The sequence below is a fragment of the Oncorhynchus kisutch genome, linkage group LG27 (genome assembly GCF_002021735.2).
Source record: "Oncorhynchus kisutch isolate 150728-3 linkage group LG27, Okis_V2, whole genome shotgun sequence".
Classification (NCBI taxonomy): domain Eukaryota; kingdom Metazoa; phylum Chordata; class Actinopteri; order Salmoniformes; family Salmonidae; genus Oncorhynchus; species Oncorhynchus kisutch.
Window position 1 is genome coordinate 34734396 of NC_034200.2, and position 26311 is coordinate 34760706.

General features: G+C 44.3%; 1 protein-coding gene across 1 annotated transcript in view; it reads right to left on the bottom strand.

Annotated features, from left to right (window-relative positions):
• LOC109882070 (low-density lipoprotein receptor-related protein 8-like) overlaps nucleotides 1-26311 on the bottom strand; it is a 205499-nt gene that overhangs the window by 2895 nt on the left and 176293 nt on the right. Inside the window, exons 14-17 of the mRNA XM_031806755.1 lie at nucleotides 8545-8686; nucleotides 7914-8066; nucleotides 3866-4141; nucleotides 1221-1289 (exon numbers count right to left, since the gene is read on the bottom strand). Coding sequence (XP_031662615.1) covers nucleotides 1221-1289; nucleotides 3866-4141; nucleotides 7914-8066; nucleotides 8545-8686 — 640 coding nt within the window. The remainder of the gene's footprint in view (nucleotides 1-1220; nucleotides 1290-3865; nucleotides 4142-7913; nucleotides 8067-8544; nucleotides 8687-26311) is intronic.

Below are 26311 nucleotides of genomic sequence, written 5' to 3' on the forward strand. Positions count from 1 at the left end.
GCCCAAACATTGCTGGGTTCTTTCTGCTTATTGGCTAATTCTCTGCTAATCTAATTCACCTTGGTGAGTCTTCTGCTGTCCCTGTGACCACCAGTGTGTCCATTAATCTGTAATAAGAAGGTTAGGAGAGACTAGCATTGCCCATATGCCCTCACTATAACCTCAGTACCCTACACGTAAAGCCTCGGCTCCACATGAATTATGATAAAAACGCTCCAGAAAAGGACAGAATGACAGGGGCACGTTCATTAGGGCACACGCAACGCAATCATTTGCAGCGGAAAACGAAAATAACATTTCTTATTGGACAAATCTAGTTAGCCCCCAGGTGTTTCAGTCAGTTTTTCATCCATTTAGACTACCTCCATCTCTATGCGTTTTCTGACTACCTGCAATAATACATGCAACCAAACCCACGGCCACCTGAAGGTCTATGGTTGTTTTGATTGGAACGTACCCAACACAGACAATAAATGGATGGATATGCAGTGGCAGAATGTCAAGACACACACCATGTCTCTAGGCATGATCTCTCCGGTCCAAACTGAACTAGGATCAGTGGATAGGAGAGTAGGGCCATGGCTCTAGGCATGATCTCTCCGGTCCAAACTGAACTAGGATCAGTGGATAGGAGAGTAGGGCCATGTCTCTAGGCATGATCTCTCCGGTCCAAACTGAACTAGGATCAGTGGATAGGAGAGTAGGGCCATGTCTCTAGGCATGATCTCTCCGGTCCAAACTGAACTAGGATCAGTGGATAGGAGAGTAGGGCCATGTCTCTAGGGATGATCTCTCTCGTCCAAACTGAACTAGGATCAGTGGATAGGAGAGTAGGGCCATGTCTCTAGGCATGATCTCTCCGGTCCAAACTGAACTAGGATCAGTGGATAGGAGAGTAGGGCCATGTCTCTAGGCATGATCTCTCCGGTCCAAGCTGAACTAGGATCAGTGGATAGGAGAGTAGGGCCATGTCTCTAGGCATGATCTCTCCGGTCCAAACTGAACTAGGATCAGTGGATAGGAGAGTAGGGCCATGTCTCTAGGCATGGTCCCTCTCGTCCAAACTGAACTAGGATCAGTGGATAGGAGAGTAGGGCCATGTCTCTAGGCATGGTCCCTCTCGTCCAAACTGAACCAGGATCAGTAGATAGGAGATAAATATAGCAGTTGGGACAGGAGAAGCAGCCTCCGTGGAGTACAGAGAGTGGACATGTACTTACCTATGGGGATCACTACCCCCAGAACTGCCACTGTCAGGTTCTCACCCAGGAGGAAATGCTCACTTCCAGCTATAGAGAAGAGAGAGAGGGGGGAAGGAGGTAAGAGAGAGAGACGGAGAGAGAGAGGGGGGAAGGAGGAAAGAGAGAGAGACGGAGAGAGAGAGGGGGGAAGGAGGAAAGAGAGAGAGACGGAGAGAGAGAGGGGGAAGGAGGAAAGAGAGAGAGACGGAGAGAGAGAGGGGGGAAGGAGGAAAGAGAGAGAGAGAGAGGGGAGAAAGAAAAGCAGAGAGAAAGACAGAGATGGAGTGTCAGAGAAGAAAAGAGAGAGGGGAATTAAAAGTGAGCGAGAGAGAGTGATAGTGACAGAAAGAGGGAGAAAGAGAAAATCAAATGTTACACAAGTGCCATTTCTCAATGTCTCACTTCTCCCTTCATGACCCCTGGTACAGGGCTGTTACCCCTCAGGACCCCTGGTACAGGGCTGTTACCCTTCATGACCCCTGGTACAGGGCTGTTACCCCTCAGGACCCCTGGTACAGGGCTGTTACCCCTCAGGACCCCTGGGACAGGGCTGTTACCCCTCAGGACCCCTGGGACAGGGCTGTTACCCTTCATGTGCCCCTGGGACAGGGCTGTTACCCCTCAGGACCCCTGGTAGGGCTGTGTTACCCCTTAGGACCCCTGGGGCAGGGCTGTGTTACCCCTTAGGACCCCTGGTACAGGGCTGTTACCCTTCATGACCCCTGGGACAGGGCTGTTACCCCTCAGGACCCCTGGTAGGGCTGTGTTACCCCTTAGGACCCCTGGGGCAGGGCTGTGTTACCCCTTAGGACCCCTGGGACAGGACTGTGTTACCCCTTAGGACCCCTGGGACAGGACTGCGTTACCCCTTAGGACCCCTGGGACAGGACTGTGTTACCCCTTAGGACCCCTGGGACAGGGCTGTGTTACCCTTCATGATCCCTGGGACAGGGCTGTGTTACCCCTTAGGACCCCTGGGACAGGGCTGTGTTACCCCTTAGGATCCCTGGGACAGGGCTGTGTTACCCCTTAGGACCCCTGGGACAGGGCTGTGTTACCTGTTAGGACCCCTGGGACAGGGCTGTGTTACCCTTCGTGACCTGTGACACAGGGCTGTACTACATTGGCACTCACTGTCCTTACCTTCTAATTCTAATTCATAAACTCTATAAAGCCTAGTACACAGTCACCTCATGCCCTATACCTACCTCTCTATAACACACACACACACACACACACACACACACACACACACACACACACACACACACACACACACACACACACACACACACACACACACACACACACACACCACACACACACATACACCTCCACCAACTGCTCCCTTCTGCTTCCTCACTACCATAACCATAGAATGCCACCTTTTCAACAAGTCAGTTCATCAAATTCCTGTGCTGCTAGAGCTGCCCATGTCAACTGTCAGTGCTGTTAATGTGAAGTGGAAACGTCTAGGAGCAACAACGGCTCAGCCGCGAAGTGCTAGGCCACAAAAGCTCACAGAGAGGGACTGCCGAGTGCTGAAGCTCGTAGTGTGTAAAAATAATCTCGGTTGCAACATTCACTACAGAGTTCCAAACTGCTTCTGGAAGCAACTTCAGCACAATAACTGTTTGTAGGGAGCTTGATGAAATGGATTTCCATGGCTGAGCAGCCACACACAAGCCTAAGATCACCATGCGCAATGCCAACCGTTGGCTGGAGTGGTGCAAAGCTCGCCGCCATTGGACTCTGGAGCAGTGGAAAAGCGTTCTCTGGAGTGATGAATCACGCTTCACTATCTGGCAGTCCGACGGACGAATCTTGGTTTGGCGGATGCAAGGAGAAAGCTACCTGCCCCAATGCATGGTGCCAACTGTAAAGTTTGGTGGAGAAGGAATAATTGTCTGGGGATGTTTTTCATGGTTCGGGCCAGGCCCCTTAGTTCTAGTGAAGGGAAATCTTAACGCTACAGCATACAATGACATTGTAGATGATTCTGTGCTTCCAACTTGTGGGGACGGCCCTTACCTGTTTCCATGACAATGCCACCGTGCACAAAGCCAGGTCCATACAGAAATGTTTTGTAGAGATCGGTGTGGAAGAACTTGACTGGCCCTCACAGAGCCCTGACCTCAACCCCATCGAACACCTTTGTGATGAATTGGAATGCCGACTGCGAGCCAGGCCTAATCACCCAACATCAGTGCCCGACCTCATTAATGCTCTTGTGGCTGAATGGAAGCAAGTCCCCACAGCAATGTTCCAACATCTAGTGGGAAGCCTTCCCAGAAGAGTGGAGGCTGTTATAGCAGCAAAAGGGGGACCAACTCCATATTAATGCCCATGATTTTGGAATGAGATGTTCGACGAGCTCACACTCACACACAATAATGACATTTTATATGATCATGCCTGCTAGGTGAAATGTTGTTTCTATCTCTCTAAATTATTGAAAATTACACATCTACGCTAATTGCTGAATAAGGGGAATACATGGATAATTGAAGCCTTTTTATGGTGTGCTGTCAAATCTATTTTACTATGTAGCTAACTGCCACTTATTTACGTCTGTTAAACAGAGTACAAACATACTGCACAGATACAAACACCCACACACTCACAGTGGTGGGAGAGGTTGCTGTCCTCCTTGACGACAAAGCCTACTGTGGTGGAGGTGACCAGGATCCCACTGTCAGCAGTGGGATCCAAACCACGGCCTTCCTTCTCCTCCACCCCAGGTTTTGAGCTAGGGGGGGGCTCTGGGGTGCTGGAGGGGGCTGGGATGAGGTAGGGCACCCCGGCGTCTGCCTGGGACAACCCAGAAGTGCGAGGGGAGACCTTGTCGTTGGCGGCCGTGGTGATGGCCACAGGTGATGATGTGGTAGTGGTCTCATTTGCTAGAGGAAGAAGGAAAGTCAATATTAGTTATAGTTTATCAATTTATTTTGGACAGTGAAGCTAAAACTGAAGCTCAACACGGCAGCATTTTGGATTTGAGATCAAATGTTTCATGAGATGCAACAACACAGAATGTAACCTTTTATTTGAGGGTATTTTCATACATTTCTGTTTTACCGTTTACAAATGAAAGCACTTTATGTATCTAGTCCCCAAATTTAAAGAAGTCATAAGTATTTGGAAAACAATTCACTTATAGAATGAGCTCCAAAAGTATTGGATCAGTGACACATGTTATTGTTGTTTTGGTTCTGTACTCCAGCACTTTGGATTTGAAATGAAACTATGACTATGATGTTAAAGTGCAGACTGTCAGCTTTAATTTGAGGGTATTTTCATCCACTGTTTGGAAATGAAAGCACTTTATGTATCTAGTCCCCGCATCTGGAAGTGTCATAAGTATTTGGACAAATTCACTTATAGTGTATTAAAGTAGTCAAAAGTTTAGTATTTGGTCCCATATTCCTAGCACACAATGACTCTACAAACTTGTTAGATGCATTTGCAGTTTTGGTTGTGTTTCATATTAAAGAAATGAATGGTAAATAATGTATTGTGTCATTTTGGAGTCACTTTTATTGTAAATAAGAATATAATATATTTCAAAACACAGTTTTACATTAATGTGGATGCTACCATGGTTACAGATAATCCTGAATGAATCGTGAATAATGATGAGTGAGAAAGTTACAGAGGGTCAAAGATCATGCTAACCTCTCACCATTACCAATAACAGGGGAGGTTAGCATGTCTTGGGGATATGATCTAACCTTTCACCATTACCAATAACAGGGAAGGTTAGCATGTCTTGGGGATATGATCTAACCTCTCACCATTACCAATAACAGGGGAGGTTAGCATGTCTTGGGGATATGATCTAACCTCTCACCATTACCAATAACAGGGGAGGTTAGCATGTCTTGGGGATATGATCTAACCTCTCACCATTACCAATAACAGGGGAGGTTAGCATGTCTTGGGGATATGATCTAACCTCTCACCATTACCAATAACAGGGGGGTACGATATTTATGCCTCTGTAACTTTCTCACTTATCATTATTCACGATTAGACTACAACACGATTAGACTAGAACACAATTAGACCAGAACAATATTAGACGTGAACAATATTAGACCTGAACAATATTAGACCTGACCAATATTAGACTAGACCAATATTAGCACAATTAGACTAGAATAGAACACGATTAGACTAGAACACAATTAGACTAGAACACGATTAGACTAGAACACAATTAGACTAGAACACAATTAGACTAGAACACAATTAGACTAGAACACAATTAGACTAGAACACAATTAGACTAGAACACAATTAGACTAGAACACAATTAGACTAGAACACAATTAGACTAGAACACAATTAGACTAGAACACAATTAGACTAGAACATAATTAGACTAGAACACAATTAGACTAGAACACAATTAGACTAGAACACAATTAGACTAGAACACAATTAGACTAGAACACAATTAGACTAGAACACGATTAGACTAGAACACAATTAGACTAGAACACGATTAGACTAGAACACAATTAGACTAGAACACGATTAGACTAGAACACGATTAGACTAGAACACGATTAGACTAGAACACGATTGGACTAGAACACGATTGGACTAGAACACGATTAGACTAGAACACGATTAGACTAGAACACAATTAGACTAGAACACAATTAGACTAGAACACAATTAGACTAGAACACAATTAGACTAGAACACAATTAGACTAGAACACGATTAGACTAGAACACAATTAGACTAGAACACGATTAGACTAGAACACGATTAGACTAGAACACGATTAGACTAGAACACGATTAGACTAGAACACAATTAGACTAGAACACGATTAGACTAGAACACGATTAGACTAGAACACGATTAGACTAGAACACAATTAGACTAGAACACGATTAGACTAGAACACGATTAGACTAGAACACAATTAGACTAGAACACGATTAGACTAGAACACAATTAGACTAGAACACGATTAGACTAGAACACGATTAGACTAGAACACGATTAGACTAGAACACGATTAGACTAGAACACAATTAGACTAGAACACAATTAGACTAGAACACAATTAGACTAGAACACAATTAGACTAGAACACGATTAGACTAGAACACGATTGGACTAGAACACGATTAGACTAGAACACCATTAGACTAGAACACCATTAGACTAGAACACCATTAGACTAGAACACGATTAGACTAGAACACAATTAGACTAGAACACCATTAGACTAGAACACCATTAGACTAGAACACGATTAGACTAGAACACGATTGGACTAGAACACCATTAGACTAGAACACGATTAGACTAGAACACGATTAGACTAGAACACCATTAGACTAGAACACCATTAGACTAGAACACGATTAGACTAGAACACGATTAGACTAGAACACAATTAGACTAGAACACAATTAGACTAGAACACAATTAGACTAGAACACAATTAGACTAGAACACAATTAGACTAGAACACCATTAGACTAGAACACAATTAGACTAGAACACCATTAGACTAGAACACGATTAGACTAGAACACAATTAGACTAGAACACAATTAGACTAGAACACCATTAGACTAGAACACGATTAGACTAGAACACCATTAGACTAGAACACCATTAGACTAGAACACGATTAGACTAGAACACCATTAGACTAGAACACAATTAGACTAGAACACAATTAGACTAGAACACAATTAGACTAGAACACCATTAGACTAGAACACGATTAGACTAGAACACCATTAGACTAGAACACGATTAGACTAGAACACAATTAGACTAGAACACAATTAGACTAGAACACGATTAGACTAGAACACAATTAGACTAGAACACGATTAGACTAGAACACAATTAGACTAGAACACGATTAGACTAGAACACAATTAGACTAGAACACGATTAGACTAGAACACGATTAGACTAGAACACAATTAGACTAGAACACGATTGGACTTTAAGGTGATCATATAGTTTTACAATAGTTTTATCAAAACCTAAAATAAAGTCAAATCCCACACAGTAGTAGAGGCTGGGGTCACATTAAATCAGAGGATGGGCTTTATGCTAACGGATAGAATGGAATGAAGGGAACGATACCAGTTGAGCCCATTCTCCCACCAGCCTCCACTACTACCCACCCACACCCATTCTCCCACCAGCCTCCACTACTACCCACCCACACCCATTCTCCCACCAGCCTCCACTACTACCCACCCACACCCATTCTCCCACCAGCCTCCACTAACACCCACCCACACCCATTCTCCCACCAGCCTCCACTAACACCCACCCACACCCATTCTCCCACCAGCCTCCACTAACACCCACCCACACCCATTCTCCCACCAGCCTCCACTAACACCCACCCACACCCATTCTCCCTCCATCCTCCACTAACACCCACCCACACCCATTCTCCCACCAGCCTCCACTACTACCCACCCACACCCATTCTCCCACCAGCCTCCACTAACACCCACCCACACCCATTCTCCCACCAGCCTCCACTAACACCCACCCACACCCATTCTCCCACCAGCCTCCACTAACACCCACCCACACCCATTCTCCCACCAGCCTCCACTACCACCCACCCACACCCATTCTCCCACCAGCCTCCACTAACACCCACCCTCTCACCTGGCATGCAGGCACGCATTTCGGGGCCCAGGTCCTGTCCTGTGGGGCAGGCGCAGGTGTATTTGGGGGAGTGCTCTGTGATCTGGGGGGCTTTGAGACACAGGTACTCACAGCCACCGTTGTCCTCACTGCCCAGGTTACAGCTGTCTGGGCCTTATTGAGGGAGATAGAGACACACACACAGTCAGAGACACAGTCAGAGACGGAGACACAATCAGAGACAGAGGCACAGTCAGAGACAGAGACACAGTCAGAGACACAATCAGAGACAGAGACAAGAGACACAGTCAGAGACAAGAGTCAGAGACAGAGACACAGTCAGAGACAAGAGTCAGAGACAGAGACGCAGTCAGAGTCAGAGACACAGTCAGAGTCAGAGACACAGTCAGAGTCAAGAAGCACAGTCAGAGACAGAGACACAGTCAGAGACAGAGACGAGAGACACAGTCAGAGACAAGAGACACAGTCAGAGTCAGAGACATAGTCAGAGACACAGTCAGAGTCAGAGACATAGTCAGAGACACAGTCAGAGACAAGAGACACAGTCAGAGTCAGAGACATAGTCAGAGACAGGGAAAGTCAGAGACACAGTCGGAGACAGAGACACAGTCAGAGACACAGTCAGAAACACCTGGTTGCTGGCGGAGCGGGTGGAAGACCACTATGTCGTGAGGGTCTTTGAGGTGCTCGGCCACTGTGCTGATGTCCTGGCCCGTTAGCCTGTTAGCGCTGTACACCGCCTCTCTCTCCCGGTCTGTCCAGTAGATACGGTCCTGACAGGAGGAAAGAGATGAGGGAGGGATGGAAGGAAGGAGAGAGAGAGAAGCAACGAATAGACAATCACTTTGTACATCAATAACATTGTGTGTAATTATCCGTCAAATAATGTAGCAGACAGACGGCACTTTGATTTATAAAAGGCTGAGCTAGCTAGTGGCACTTTGATTTATAAAAGGCTGAGCTAGCTAGTGGGACTTTGGGGAAATGTTGTTGTAAAAGTGGTTGTAAAAATACATTAGACAGACAGACAGACAGACAGACAGTCTGACTTCTCAAGCAGCGTCATGTCAATAAGCTATACTTTTACAGTTCAGAAATATCTAGGTACTGTATCTCTCATTGCTACTGTAAGGGTGAGCATTCCATTCCACTGAGATAAACCAACTCTGACCTCGACTTCACCCTGTTGTTGTTGATTTTCTGTTTCCGGGACCGTTCCCCTAACATTATCAACCTTCAAAAGACCTTCTGCGGAGGGGAGCTGACATCATTCCGTTCTGCGGAAGGGAGCTGACATCATTCCGTTCTGCGGAGAGGAACTGATATCATTCCTGCTATTGATGTGGAAACCCACAACTTAATGCCCATAAGAGTGTGGGGGCGAGATGTCACAACCTGCAGTACCGAAGTGTGTATGGGGGGGCAAGTATCTATGTGTGCGTGTCAGGGTGACCAGAATGGCGCCGGACAACGAGACCGGGAAGATTTAAATTTACCGGCCATTTGAGAAATTTACCGGACCCATGTGCATTGGGTACATAAACCCATTAGGTCGTCCAACCACGGTGCTCAGAATGACAGAAATTACTTTTAGATTGTGGTGATGCGTCTGAACAGAACATGCAACTCATCTAATGAAGCAGCTAATAAACCGTCATTTTCAAACATTGACAAAATGCAATTCACGGGAAAACACCATTCTAAACAGAACACCTGGGAAAACACCATTCTAAACAGAGCACCTGGGAAAACACCATTCTAAACAGAGCACCTGGGAAAACACCATTCTAAACAGAGCACCTGGGAAAACACCATTCTAAACAGAGCACCTGGGAAAACACCATTCTAAACAGAGCACCTGGGAAAACACCATTCTAAACAGAGCACCTGGGAAAACGCCATTCTAAACAGAGCACCTGGGAAAACGCCATTCTAAACAGAGCACCTGGGAAAACACCATTCTAAACAGAGCACCTGGGAAAACGCCATTCTAAACAGAGCACCTGGGAAAACGCCATTCTAAACAGAGCACCTGGGAAAACACCATTCTAAACAGAGCACCTGGGAAAACACCATTCTAAACAGAGCACCTGGGAAAACACCATTCTAAACAGAGCACCTGGGAAAACACCATTCTACACAGAGCACCTGGGAAAACACCATTCTAAACAGAGCACCTGGGAAAACACCATTCTAAACAGAGCACCTGGGAAAACACCATTCTAAACAGAGCACCTGGGAAAACACCATTCTACACAGAGCACCTGGGAAAACACCATTCTACACAGAGCACCTGGGAAAACACCATTCTTAATAACAGAGCACCTGGTAGCAGTTTCATATGTGACTGAGATGAAAATGGGGAATTTAAAGATGCAACAACTAGGATGGGTTGCTAATATGACTAGGACTGTGACGATTTTACTGTGTCGAAAAGGGACCCCGCCATCCCCTCTAGTTACTGCCCTTGTTATCCTGGAGTTGCTTTCCTTGAGCATGATATGCCGCCATAGGGGTGGAGAGCAAGACCATGCAGGATCTTAAAGACAGGGCTTGCATCTACATACTGCTTAGAGCTATCCAGACTAAATAAAGGATGTTTGTAAATGATATGACAATGGTGGTAACTGTTTGGTTTGTTATCAAAAATGTTAAGTGCTTGTTTGTAGAGTGATTAAATTGGTTTCAGAATAGTAGCTCCTGCTCCCTCTGTGACAAGCATGTGAGGCAATATCTAAGATGTGAGAAGATCCCAGCATGCATGAGGCAGGGCCTCCAGACGAAGGAAAGTTCTTATCAACCTAAAGTTGGATAATCCAAACTTAAATGTGTTTTACCACCTTCTTCACATGTTTCTCAAATATCAAGTTGGAGTCCAAAATGACACCAAGATACCTGAAGTTAGACACAACTTTCAGATTATCCTCCATTAACCAGAACAGCTAGTTGGAGCCCAACATGACACCAAGATACCTGAAGTTAGACACAACTTTCAGATTCATCCCATTAACCAGAACAGCTAGTTGGAGTCCAAAATGACACCAAGATACCTGAAGTTAGACACAACTTTCAGATTCATCCCATTAACCAGAACAGCTAGTTGGAGTCCAAAATGACACCAAGATACCTGAAGTTAGACACAACTTTCAGATTCATCCCATTAACCAGAACAGCTAGTTGGAGTCCAAAATGACACCAAGATACCTGAAGTTAGACATAACTTTCAGATTCTCCCCATTAACCAGAACAGCTAGTTGGAGTCCAAAATGACACCAAGATACCTGAAGTTAGACACAACTTTCAGATTCATCCCATTAACCAGAACAGCTAGTTGGAGTCCAAAATGACACCAAGATACCTGAAGTTAGACACAACTTTCAGATTCATCCCATTAACCAGAACAGCTAGTTGGAGTCCAAAATGACACCAAGATACCTGAAGTTAGACATAACTTTCAGATTCTCCCCATTAACCAGAACAGCTAGTTGGAGTCCAAAATGACACCAAGATACCTGAAGTTAGACACAACTTTCAGATTCATCCCATTAACCAGAACAGCTAGTTGGAGTCCAAAATGACACCAAGATACCTGAAGTTAGACACAACTTTCAGATTCTCCCCATTAACAGGATTTCTTAGAGAAGTACATACAAACAGTTTTGTCGATATTTAAATGCAGGCAAGAATTAGTCATCCATTTAGAAACATAGCTCCAGTTAACTTATAAACAACCAATTGTCTATTTTTTTAGTGTACATTCAGAACTGTATCATCTGCATACATGTTAACTTGTGGGAGATAATTTATATAGATGGTGAACAGAAGGGGGCCTAATATTGACCCTTGTGGGACCCCAATGTTATAGTAAAGAGTCCGACTGAGTGTCCCCCCAAACGAACCCTTTGGCTTCTGTTTGTCAGATAATAACTTCTAAGGAGGATAGGAGGACCTCATGATTCACAGTATCAAAGGCCTTTTTAAGATCCAAAAAGACTGTGCCGACTTCACCACCTATGTCCAGTTTAGATTTAATGCACTCCAGAAAATAGCAATTGGCTGTTTCGGTAGAATGGTTAGTTTTGAATCCAAATTGCATTTGATGTATGGAGTTGCCCTGAATGAGGGGATCAGTCAGATAATCAGCCACCCGTCTTTCAGCTACTTTTCATAGCACTGGAAGAATACTCATATTTCGGTCATTTCCACCAGTGTTGGGTCACCAGATTTTAAAACAGGTATCGTTGCAGCAGACTACCAAGCATTGAGGAAGAACCCATATTTGATGGAAAGATTAACTATATGGACAATAGGGGCAATCAGAGAATATTTGTGTCTCTTCAGGAATACAGTTTCTAGGCCAAAATACATTGTTTGTTCTAGAGCTCCTGAAGAAGCTAATAACACTGTCCACTGCTGATGCTGAAATTTCAGGAATTCTGAATATTGGTTTAGTATTATCTATTGTAGTGAGAACTGTGGTCTTGGTTGAAAATCTTTGAGCCAGTTCCCTGACAGAGTCAACAAAAAAAAATGTTAAAGGTGGTGGATATGAAATTGGAGTCTTGAATTAGAATCCCATTAACCTTTAATTCAGGATGGTTTTGGGCCTTTTCAGCTCCTCTCCCTCTAAGTTGGTTGAGATTCTCCCAAATCACTTTGCCATTTCCTTTTCCTGCATTGATCTAAGAAAGAACTCTGCTTTTGCTTTTTTTTTTATATATATTTCGAACCACTTTATTTCTCAGTGCTGTAAATATACATCTGTCATCATTCTTACCAGACTTCAGTGCTTTTTTTCCCAAGGAAAAATCCCGTTCCCTCATCTGCCTCCAGAGGTCCTCGTTAAGACATGGTAGAGAGGTTTTCCGTCTTGGTTTACATTTCCTAGTGAAAGAGGTATCCAATTTGCCAATAGCTGACAGAAATGTTCTGTATACAGACTCTGGGTCTTCATTGCTTATCAGATCAGACCAGTGAATGTGACTGATAGGTGCATCGTAGTTCCTCTGCTCACTTTTATGGATTTTGTTATCGTACTGTTGCAGATTAATATGGTTCTTAAATCTCTTTTTCGTGATTTTTCTATTTGGATCTATCTAACATTGTGGTCAGCTATGCCAGTTAGTAAGTTACTGGACTTAATTATTTGATCAGGTCTGTTTGTAAACACCAATTTGAGTCTGGGATGACTGTGTTACTCTGGTTGGACCTTGTAATATTTGAGTCAGGTTGAAACAATCTGTGATGTGATGTCTTTTAGTTTTTCTCTGCAAGTTTCGTTTTCCCAGTTCATACAGAAATCGCCCATGAAGATAATCTCCTTCTTATGATCACATTCTTTAAGCATGGCATTTAGATGGTCATAAAACAAGATATCAGATGTTGGTGGTCGATATAATCCAATAATAGCGAGAGACATATGAGGGGAGAGGAACACATTCAGCCCCATACATTCAATGTCATTGGCATGTTTCCATATGATAGGATTGCAAGTTATCTTTCATGTACATAAGTAATCCACCCCCTCTGCCCTCTCCCTTGTCCCTCCTGAATATGGAATATCCAGGAACATTAAAGGCAGAAATAGGAGAAGATTTCTTCGCCCATGTCTCAGAGAAACAGAAAAAAATCTAGATTAGAGGTTGTTCAATAAATGTTCCACCTGTTCAGTCTTAGAAATAATGCTATGCATATTAAGATGCCCTCCCAGTTTTCCTCTAGGCTTGGAACGAGGGTTCCAGAGCACTTTAACCTGATTAACGGTTTGAAGAAGTTTCAAGGTACGATGTTTTCTAATACCTGGGTATTAGGTATATTGTTAAGGGAACTGAGTTTCTGTCTCGAAGGCGGGTTTTATTAGGGACATGTATAAAGAGTTGGCATTAAAATTAAATTATTGGCAGATTGCTCATCCTCTTGAAAAGCCATGTTAGCGACAGAAGTTATGCTCACATACACACAATGTCCTATGAACCAGATCATTTTGGTTACTCAAATATAGATTATTTCAATCCTCCATCAATGATTTCGGTCTGGATGGCTAATTAGGGGGACTTTTCTCCACTTCTCCCAGAATGACATCCCCCATATCATTTTTTTCTGCAGGTGACCTACTGTAACTCCAGACTCTGATGGGGAGCTTGGTAGCCTGGGCTGCTTGGGTGTATGTTGATTCCGGATTGTTTGAATGAAGGCCAGCATTGATGTTTGGCTGCCTTCTTTTGTATCCCCAGAGATTTGCACCACTTTCGGGGTCTCTTATTTACCTCAACGTTTTCTATCGGGTTGTAATTGTCACTAGTCACTTTCCCAGCCTCATTTTTTTAGCATTTTTCCTCTTATTCTTCTTCTTCTTTTTCTGGGAACGAGAGGCCACTGTTGCAGACTCTGGCTCACCAGGTACCAACTCCGATGTTTCATTCACTCCGTCTTTGTCCTTGGGAGCCGAGGAATTATTATCTTCTATCTCAGTCTCACGTTCAGTCATTTCAGCTGAGATACGTGATACGTCTGCCCTGCCCATAGGGACAGGATTGTTATCCTGCACACAGTGTGAAAACATTTATTCTATGTACCTTACGTTGTCCAGTGTAGTAGGACTGTACTCTACCATCTCCTGACCCCCTCTAGTGTGGGATTGTGTCAGCCAGTCCTGTCTACGCGCAGGACCTTGTCCATCATAAAATACTTTGATCCAGTGAGCCCATCTTTAACAGATCGTGTTCTAGGAATGATGGATGCTGCTTCAACATATACAAAGGATTTCCATTGGAGCAGTTTGTAAGTTGACCGTTTTATCTTATCATGCGCCTCATCACTCTCCCCACCACCTTACATCCAGCGTCAGCCAGAAACTCAGTCACAACACTATAATCAGCTGATTCAGGTAGTTGTTTAATTGTAGCTGGAATGTAGTCCTGGTCAGCGCGACTTCAAACTGAACAGATTATTCTCTTTGAACACAAACATGTATTCCTCTGATCAGAAGCTTTGCCCTTTCTTCCTTACTCAGAATATATATATATACGCCAGAGTGCACGTACTCTCTGTACTGGCCTCAAGTGATTTGTATGAATTTCCTGTATGAGACTGTGGTAGAGCTCCTCCTCCTTAATGGGGTTGGCTATGGCCTCCTTTGTCAGGATCTCTCCATGATAAAAATAGGTAAAACAGTCTCCTTTGGGGCATTTCCACCCACAACCTTGCTCCGTGTCTCATTTTCCATTTTCCTTGACATCAGTTTTTGCATCGCTGGAAATAGCCACAACTACAGCAGGCATTTTAATTGTAGTGTTAATGATTAAAGTCATTTGTTTAACATTGAAATATATCAACACAATTATTCAGCATTATACAGTGAGGATACTTCTTACTTAAAAGAATTGATCAATGGTTGATCCTCAAATAGATATTTTCTGGATTCAGGGTTCTCCAGCAATAGAAGCTTCCCAGCCGGACCGAATACCCGAACAAAAGGAGATATCGAAACACAACAAAACTAAATATGGATATATCATTCCTGACCTTACAGGCCAGGCCGTCTGTCGATAAAACCAAAAACGAATCAAACAAGCAAACATGCCATCTGGTTTCTATGGATAGATAATAAACAGAGTGTAGCAGCAGTGTCAAAACAAATGGGGGGGAGTCAATGCTAATAGTCCGGGTGATCATTTGATTAATTGTTCTTATGTCTTGCGGGGAAAAGCTGTTAAGGATCCTTTTGGACCTAGACTTGACGCTCCGGTACCGCTTGCTGTGGGGGCAGCAGAGAGAACAGTTTTTGACTTGGGTGATTGGAATTTTTTGGGCCTTCCTCTGACACCGCCTAGTATAGAGGTCATGAATGACAGGAAGCTTGACCTCAGTGATGTACTGGGCAGTACACACTACCCTCTGTAGCGCCTTGAATGGGCTTATAAAAGCACATGTTTTACTCCAGCAACACCCAGCTGAGGAGTTGCAGGCGAAATCCCGTCTCTTCATGTGAAATCCCGTCTCTGTATGCAAAATCCCGTCTCTTCATGTGAAATCCCGTCTCTGTATGCGAAATCCCGTCTCTTTATGCAAAATCCCGTCTCAGTATGCGAAATCCCGTCTCAGTATGCGAAATCCCGTCTCTTTATGCGAAATCAGTATGCTGCGTGTTGTGTCGGATAAATAAGGTTACAGGTTCACTTATTTCCACTAAATTATGCAAATGAACCTATAGGCCGATAGGCATGATGGTCAAATCTATTTACATCGACTGGTATTTCCATCAGTGGATAAAAAGCATTATTTTGCAAAAAAAATAGAAAATCAGGCTAATGTAAACCTGGTGCGTGTGTGTAATGTAAACCTGGTACGTGTGTGTAATGTAAACCCTGGTACGTGTGTGTAATGTAAACCTGGTGCGTGTGTGTAATGTAAACCTGGTACGTGTGTGTAATGTAAACCCTGGTGCGTGTGTGTAATGTAAACCTGGTGCGTGTGTGTAATGTAAACCTGGTGCGTGTGTGTAATGTAAACCTGGTGCGTGTGTGTAATGTAAACCCTGGTACGTGCGTGTAATGTAAACCTGGTACGTGTGTGTAATGTAAACCTGGTACGTGTGTGTAATGTAAACCTGGTGCGTGTGTGTAATGTAAACCTGGTGCGTGTGTGTAATGTAAACCTGGTGCGTGTGTGTAATGTAAACCTGGTGCGTGTGTGTAATGTAAACCTGGTGCGTGTGTGTAATGTAAACCCTGGTACGTGTGTGTAATGTAAACCTGGTGCGTGTGTGTAATGTAAACCTGGTGCGTGTGTGTAATGTAAACCTGGTGCGTGTGTGTAATGTAAACCTGGTGCGTGTGTGTAATGTAAACATGGTGCGTGTGTGTAATGTAAACCTGGTGCGTGTGTGTAATGTAAACCTGGTGCGTGTGTGTAATGTAAACCTGGTGCGTGTGTGTAATGTAAACCTGGTGCGTGTGTGTAATGTAAACCTGGTGCGTGTGTGTAATGTAAACCCTGGTGCGTGTGTGTAATGTAAACCTGGTGCGTGTGTGTAATGTAAACCTGGTGCGTGTGTGTATGTGTGTTAGTGTACGTGTGCTGCAATACACTAAATAAAACTGTAATAAAAGTGGATTGGGTTTTACGAAAGGTTTTCTTCTCACAAAATTGACAATAAATGATGTATTATTAAACCACCATCCTGCAGTAGCTTTCAATAAGAACATATTTTTCCTTTTAGCTACTACAATGCATAAGAAATTTTAACATATTAACTTTTAATAGTAGAGCTCTACTGTAGATGCAGAAAGGATTTCCATTTTTTTCTGAAATTGTAAAACGCTCCTTTCAAATTTACCAGCAGTTTTGGGAGTGGATAGTTGGGAGTGGAGAGTAGGGAGAGGAGAGAACGGAGAGTAGGGAGTGGAGAGAACGGAGAGGAGAGTAGGGAGAGGAGAGAACGGAGAGTAAAGTAGGGAGAGGAGAGAACGGAGAGTAGGGAGTGGAGAGAACGGAGAGGAGAGTAGGGAGAGGAGAGAATGGAGAGTAGGGAGCGGAGAGAACGGAGAGTAGGGAGCGGAGAGAACGGAGAGGAGAGTAGGGAGAGGAGAGAACGGAGAGTAGGGAGTGGAGAGTAGGGAGAGGAGAGAACGGAGAGTAGGGAGCGGAGAGAACGGAGTGGAGAGTAGGGAGAGGAGAGAACGGAGAGTAGGGAGCGGAGAGAACGGAGAGGAGAGTAGGGAGAGGAGAGAACGGAGAGTAGGGAGTGGAGAGAACGGAGAGGAGAGTAGGGAGAGGAGAGAATGGAGAGTAGGGAGTGGAGAGTAGGGAGAGGAGAGAACGGAGAGTAGGGAGCGGAGAGAACGGAGTGGAGAGTAGGGAGAGGAGAGAACGGAGAGTAGGGAGTGGAGAGTAGGGAGAGGAGAGAACGGAGAGTAGGGAGCGGAGAGAACGGAGTGGAGAGTAGGGAGAGGAGAGAACGGAGAGTAGGGAGTGGAGAGAACGGAGAGGAGAGTAGGGAGAGGAGAGAATGGAGAGTAGGGAGCGGAGAGAACGGAGAGTAGGGAGCGGAGAGAACGGAGAGTAGGGAGAGGAGAGAACGGAGAGTAGGGAGTGGAGAGTAGGGAGAGGAGAGAACGGAGAGTAGGGAGCGGAGAGAACGGAGTGGAGAGTAGGGAGAGGAGAGAACGGAGAGTAGGGAGCGGAGAGAACGGAGCGGAGAGTAGGGAGGGGAGGGGAGAGGAGAGTACGGAGGGGAGAGGAGAGTATGGAGCTTAGCGGAGAGTAGGGAGCGGAAAGTACGGAGAGGAGAGGAGAGTATGGAGGGGAGAGGAGAGTACGGAGGGGAGAGGAGAGTACAGAGCGGAGAGGAGAGTACGGAGGGGAGAGTGCGGAGGGGAGAGTACGGAGCTGGGAGTTTAGGAGCGGAGCGTTAGGAGTCTCTTTATGAATTTGAACAGTGGACTAAAACAATGTCATTACCACAGTGGATGACCATGCAGAGTCTTTAAGGCAGCAGGGTAAATACCACAGTGCCTAAACTGGCTGTGAAATGAAACTGACACACACTTACATGCTGGCTAGACCGGACAACCACGTGCGTCATCGCGCGCATGTTGATTTTGTACATTCACACCAAATGTGATCCAGACACGCAGGTTAAAATATCAAAATGAAAAATTCATCGACATTTAGCTAGCTAGCTTGCTGTCGCTGGGATATAAACCACCACTGTGCTTCTCCACCTGCATTGCTTGCTGTTTGGGGTTTTAGGCTGGGTTTCTGTACAGCACTTTGAGATATCAGCTGATGTACGAAGGGCTATATAAATAAATTTGATTTGATTTGATTTGATATAAACATTTTGTTGTTATTTTACCTGAAATGCACAAGGTCATTTTCTTCTGGATCTTGTGTTGTCTACTCCGACATTTAATCCACAGATAAAAAGGGGAAACTAACAGTTTCTAATAATCTCTTGGCCACTGGACTGGAGTGTGGGCCTCAGTTCATCTTTCAATCACCCACGTGGGTGTATGCTCCTAAAAACCAATGAGGAGGTGGCAGGACTTGCAGTGTGTCAAGCGTCAAAAATACGCAGACGCTCGTTGCCACGCGCGAGTGGTTTAGATTAAATGATTGAATAAATTGTATGTGTACATTTATTTTACAACGTTCAAACTCCTTCAAGACCATTGGAAAAGCATTCCAGGTGAAGCTGGTTGAGAGTGTGCCAAGAGTGTGCAAAGCTGTCATCAAGACAAAGTGTGGCTACTTTGAAGAATCTAAAATATATTTTCATTGGTTTAACACTTTTTTCGGTTATTACATGATTCCATTTGTGTTATTTCATAGTGTTGATGCCTTACAATGTAGAAAATAGTAAAACAATTTATAAAACCCTTGTATGAGGCGTGTCCAAACTTTTGACTGTTAGTGTATGCTTGTGCACACGCAGACACACACACACACACACGCACAGACTTGCACTTCCCTCTGGCCCAGCCCGACCCAGCCTCCAGCCTGGCTGTGTGTGCCATGTGACTAGGGCCAGCAGTAAAACGTTGTTATGGGTGTGTGCCAGTGTGTCAAAGCTGTGCCTGCACAACCATATGTGCCAATGTTGTGGTCCTGCCTGCAGTGTGTGTGTGGCACTAAGAACAACAGAGATCTGGCCAGAGCTCAGCTCCTCTCCTGTTTCCTCAGTTTATTCCAAACAGTATGTTATCCCAGAGGGGAACACAGCACAGCAGATACACATTATTTTATTTTTGTATTTTAGCAGACACACTTATCCAGAGCGACTTACAGGAGGAATGAGGACACATCCCCAGGTTTTTCACCTTGTCGGCTCCTATAATAAACCCCTATAATAAACCCCTATAATAAACCCCTATAATAAACCCCTACAATAAACCACTATAATAAATCCCTATAATAAACCACTACAATAAACCACTATAATAAATGCCTATAATAAACCCCTATAATAAACCCCTACAATAAATGCCTATAATAAACCCCTATAATAAACCACTATAATAAACCACTATAATAAATGCCTATAATAAACCCCTATTTTATTTTTTATTTTACCTTTATTTAACTAGGCAAGTCAGTTAAGAACAAATTCTTATTTTCAATGACGGCCTAGGAACAGTGGGTTAACTGCCTGTTCGGGGGCAGAACGACAGATTTGTACCTTATCAGCTCGGGGATATGAACATGCATGTTAATGCGAGTGTAGCGAAATGCTTGTGCTTCTAGTTCCGACAATGCAGTAATAACCAACGAGTAATCTAACCAAACAATTCCAAAACTACTCCCTTATACACACAAGTGTAAAGGGATAAAGAATATGTACATAAAGATATATGAATGAGCGATAGTACAGAACGGCATAGACAAGATGCAGTAGATGGTATCGAATTACTTAAAAATCATACAATGTGATTTTCTGGATTTTTGTTTTAGATTCCGTCTCTCACAGTTGAAGTGTACCTATGATAAAAATGACAGACCTCTACTTGCTTTGTAAGTGGGAAAACCTGCAAAATCGTCAGTGTATCAAATACTTGTTCTCCCCACTATATATGGCTAATGCTGAGACAATAAGAAGACACAGTTTGTTTCATCACAAAACTGGAGAGCAACCTCTGTCAGGTGAAGTCCACAAAGCATATTGCATGTACAGTAACAGACAGTGACATGACCTACAGCATGGTGAAGCAAGCTAAAGTTGCTGACATTTTTTGGACCACTAAACAACTATTGACTTAGAACCACAGAGAGTTACCGCAAATCACAAAGAAAACAGGAGCTGCCTCCACTATTCCAGCACCATTTCAACTTCAACAGGGAGTAGGGAGAGGAGAGAACGGAGAGTAGGGAGCGGAGAGAACGGAGAGGAGAGTAGGGAGAGGAGAGAATGGAGAGTAGGGAGCGGAGAAAACGGAGTGGAGAGTAGGGAGAGGAGAGAACGGAGAGTAGGGAGTGGAGAGAACGGAGAGGAGAGTAGGGAGAGGAGAGAATGGAGAGTAGGGAGTGGAGAGTAGGGAGAGGAGAGAACGGAGAGTAGGGAGCGGAGAGAACGGAGTGGAGAGTAGGGAGAGGAGAGAACGAGAGTAGGGAGTGGAGAGTAGGGAGAGGAGAGAACGGAGAGTAGGGAGCGGAGAGAACGGAGTGGAGAGTAGGGAGAGGAGAGAACGGAGAGTAGGGAGTGGAGAGAACGGAGAGGAGAGTAGGGAGAGGAGAGAATGGAGAGTAGGGAGCGGAGAGAACGGAGAGTAGGGAGCGGAGAGAACGGAGAGGAGAGTAGGGAGAGGAGAGAACGGAGAGTAGGGAGTGGAGAGTAGGGAGAGGAGAGAACGGAGAGTAGGGAGCGGAGAGAACGGAGTGGAGAGTAGGGAGAGGAGAGAACGGAGAGTAGGGAGCGGAGAGAACGGAGCGGAGAGTAGGGAGGGGAGGGGAGAGGAGAGTACGGAGGGGAGAGGAGAGTATGGAGCTTAGCGGAGAGTAGGGAGCAGAAAGTACGGAGAGGAGAGGAGAGTATGGAGGGGAGAGGAGAGTACGGAGGGGAGAGGAGAGTACAGAGCGGAGAGGAGAGTACGGAGGGGAGAGTGCGGAGGGGAGAGTACGGAGCTGGGAGTTTAGGAGCGGAGCGTTAGGAGTCTCTTTATGAATTTGAACAGTGGACTAAAACAATGTCATTACCACAGTGGATGACCATGCAGAGTCTTTAAGGCAGCAGGGTAAATACCACAGTGCCTAAACTGGCTGTGAAATGAAACTGACACACACTTACATGCTGGCTAGACCGGACAACCACGTGCGTCATCGCGCGCATGCTGATTTTGTACATTCACACCAAATGTGATCCAGACACGCAGGTTAAAATATCAAAATGAAAAATTCATCGACATTTAGCTAGCTAGCTTGCTGTCGCTGGGATATAAACATTTTGTTGTTATTTTACCTGAAATGCACAAGGTCATTTTCTTCTGGATCTTGTGTTGTCTACTCCGACATTTAATCCACAGATAAAAAGGGGAAACTAACAGTTTCTAATAATCTCTTGGCCACTGGACTGGAGTGTGGGCCTCAGTTCATCTTTCAATCACCCACGTGGGTGTATGCTCCTAAAAACCAATGAGGAGGTGGCAGGACTTGCAGTGTGTCAAGCGTCAAAAATACGCAGACGCTCGTTGCCACGCGCGAGTGGTTTAGATTAAATGATTGAATAAATTGTATGTGTACATTTATTTTACAATGTTCAAACTCCTTCAAGACCATTGGAAAAGCATTCCAGGTGAAGCTGGTTGAGAGTGTGCCAAGAGTGTGCAAAGCTGTCATCAAGACAAAGTGTGGCTACTTTGAAGAATCTAAAATATATTTTCATTGGTTTAACACTTTTTTCGGTTATTACATGATTCCATTTGTGTTATTTCATAGTGTTGATGCCTTACAATGTAGAAAATAGTAAAACAATTTATAAAACCCTTGTATGAGGCATGTCCAAACTTTTGACTGTTAGTGTATGCTTGTGCACACGCAGACACACACACACACACATGCACAGACTTGCACTTCCCTCTGGCCCAGCCCGACCCAGCCTCCAGCCTGGCTGTGTGTGCCATGTGACAAGGGCCAGCAGTAAAACGTTGTTATGGGTGTGTGCCAGTGTGTCAAAGCTGTGCCTGCACAACCATATGTGCCAATGTTGTGGTCCTGCCTGCAGTGTGTGTGTGGCACTAAGAACAACAGAGATCTGGCCAGAGCTCAGCTCCTCTCCTGTTTCCTCAGTTTATTCCAAACAGTATGTTATCCCAGAGGGGAACACAGCACAGCAGATACACATTATTTTATTTTTGTATTTTAGCAGACACACTTATCCAGAGCGACTTACAGGAGGAATGAGGACACATCCCCAGGTTTTTCACCTTGTCGGCTCCTATAATAAACCCCTATAATAAACCCCTATAATAAACCCCTACAATAAACCACTATAATAAATCCCTATAATAAACAACTACAATAAACCACTATAATAAATGCCTATAATAAACCCCTATAATAAACCCCTACAATAAATGCCTATAATAAACCCCTATAATAAACCACTATAATCAATGCCTATAATAAACCCCTATTTAATTTTTTATTTTACCTTTATTTAACTAGGCAAGTCAGTTAAGAACAAATTCTTATTTTCAATGACGGCCTAGGAACAGTGGGTTAACTGCCTGTTCGGGGGCAGAACGACAGATTTGTACCTTATCAGCTCGGGGATATGAACATGCATGTTAATGCGAGTGTAGCGAAATGCTTGTGCTTCTAGTTCCGACAATGCAGTAATAACCAACGAGTAATCTAACCAAACAATTCCAAAACTACTCCCTTATACACACAAGTGTAAAGGGATAAAGAATATGTACATAAAGATATATGAATGAGCGATAGTACAGAACGGCATAGACAAGATGCAGTAGATGGTATCGAATTACTTAAAAATCATACAATGTGATTTTCTGGATTTTTGTTTTAGATTCCGTCTCTCACAGTTGAAGTGTGCCTATGATAAAAATGACAGACCTCTACATGCTTTGTAAGTGGGAAAACCTGCAAAATCGTCAGTGTATCAAATACTTGTTCTCCCCTCTGTATATGGCTAATGCTGAGACAATAAGAAGACACAGTTTGTTTCATCACAAAACTGGAGAGCAACCTCTGTCAGGTGAAGTCCACAAAGCATATTGCATGTACAGTAACAGACAGTGACATGACCTACAGCATGGTGAAGCAAGCTAAAGTTGCTGACATTTTTTGGACCACTAAACAACTATTGACTTAGAACCACAGAGAGTTACCGCAAATCACAAAGAAAACAGGAGCTGCCTCCACTATTCCAGCACCATTTCAACTTCAACATTATAAAAATCACCTCTGCTTCATCTAATACAGTGATAACTAAAAGATACCAAAAACAATTTAGTCCAATCAATGTAAACTAAATATGATGTGGCTGTCCATGGTTCTGATTTCTGTGTGTGTGTGTGTGTGTGTGTGTGTGTGTGTGTGTGTGTGTGTGTGTGTGTGTGTGTGTGTGTGTGTGTGTGTGTGTGTGTGTGTGTGTGTGTGTTATAGAGAGGTAGGTATAGGGCAGGAGGTGACTGTGTACTAATGGAGGCTTTATAGAGTTTATGAATAGTGTGTGTGTGTGTGTGTGTAAGTAGAAAAAACACTCACCCTACATGTAGAGAAATGCCAATGCCATCCTCCTCTCTTTCATGTTGGTGAAACGGTCTATCACTCTGTCATACTGTACACGCTTTTAGTTTTTGTTCTCCTAGGCTACCTGGCTAAAATGCTAGCTCGCTAGCCTAACTTCCTTCCATGGGCAACGATGAGCCAGCGAGTTAACAGCCTACTACATCTAGTAACATATTGAACTTCCATCCTCTCAGTCCAGGGCCACAAAGTGTATTAATTCATGTTTGAATCAGAATAGCCTTAATAATCATTGGCCAGTACGGAGAATGAAGTAAAAACCACAAATCTAATCTCTATCTCCATCAATGGGAGGCCAAATGCTCGTTGGCTTCCCTTGCCTTCAACTCTTTATGACCAGACAGCATCAGATACATGGCCTACACATACAGAGACAGAGGGGCGCTGTTTCTCTCTCTCTAATGCTTTCTCCAGTGAGATACATTCAGCCTCTAGAGAATCGAAGGAAAATTCTGAAACAAAGAGAGACGAAAGCTAAATTATGTTTGTTCTTTTGGTACATTTTTTGGCATCCATGAATACGCGCCACTGCAAAATGATGATCCGTTTCCCTGAATTGCATGTTGAAAGCCTGACAGCCTAACACTGTAATATCCTATTGTATAACTTAGCTAGTCACGTTAGTAATAGGACAGGCTTTCAAATGATGCTCACCTGACCCAGAATGTGATTTGTAATGGACCGTTTTTGGATTGCGTAAACAACAGTAATTGTGTGATGGCGGGGATGCAGGACATCTTGACTGGCTGCATCACCACTGAGTATGGAAACTGCTTGGCGTCCGACCGCAAGGCGCCACAGAGAGTAGTGCGTATGGCACAGTACATCACTAGAGCCAAGCTTCCTGCCATCCAGCATTTCTATACCAGGCGGTGTCAGAGGAAGCCCCTAAAAATGGCCCCTCCAGTCACTCGAGTCATAGACTGCTCTCTCTGCTGCCGCACGGCAAGAGGAACCGATGCACCAAGTCTGGAACCAACAGGACCCTGAACAGCTTCTACCCCCAAGCCATAATACTGATAAATGATTGGTTAAAAACACTACAGGCCGGGCCTCCTGAGTGGCGCAGTTGTCTAAGGTACAGCAGCTGGCCACGACCGGGAGACCCATGAGGCAACGCACAATTGTCCCAGCATCATCCAGGTTAGGGGAGGGTTTGGCCGGCCCGGGATGTCCATTGTCCCATCGTGCTCTAGCGACTCGTGTGGCGGGCTTAAGTATCGTGTCAAGAAGCAGTTGCCAAGCAACCTTGGCAGGGTTGTGTTTCACTCTCAACCTTCGTCTCTCCCGAGTCCATACGGGGAGAAAAAAAACCCACTTCAGGCCACTCTTGAACAACTAAAGCTAGATAGAAAGTATGTAGAAATTATAATGGAGCTACAGTATACATTTATATACATTATAATGGACCTTATTTTATATTTCAAAATAACAGCAAAATGACTGACAAACAAATCGGTCCCCCAAAATCTGTACGAACCACCATTGAATTTTGAAATCCCAATGCGGCCAACGAGCCAAACAGTTTGCCCACCCCTGCTCCAAAGGGTGATAAGGACAGTCAAGCCAACGAGCCAAACAGTTTGCCCACCCCTGCTCCAGAGGGTGATAAGGACAGTCAAGCCAACGAGCCAAACAGTTTGCCCACCCCTGCTCCAGAGGGTGATAAGGACAGTCAAGCCAACGAGCCAAACAGTTTGCCCACCCCTGCTCCAGAGGGTGATAAGGACAGTCAAGCCAACGAGCCAAACAGTTTGCCCACCCCTGCTCCAGAGGGTGATAAGGACAGTCAAGCCAACGAGCCAAACAGTTTGCCCACCCCTGCTCCAGAGGGTGATAAGGACAGTCAAGCCAACGAGCCAAACAGTTTGCCCACCCCTGCTCCAGAGGGTGATAAGGACAGTCAAGCAGGAAACAAACTGCTATACGGTGCTATATGTCTTTTTAGAAGCATCCGTGTTTTGATATTTGATCGGGAGGACGGGTCAGTGAAATGAAAGCTCTGTATGAGAAACACCATTAATGGCTGTATGTCCTTCTGTGGTTTCTGTCTCAAGAGGGTAATGAAAGCTCTGTATGAGAAACACAATTAATGGCTTTATCTCCTTCTGTGGTTTCTGTCTCAAGAGGGT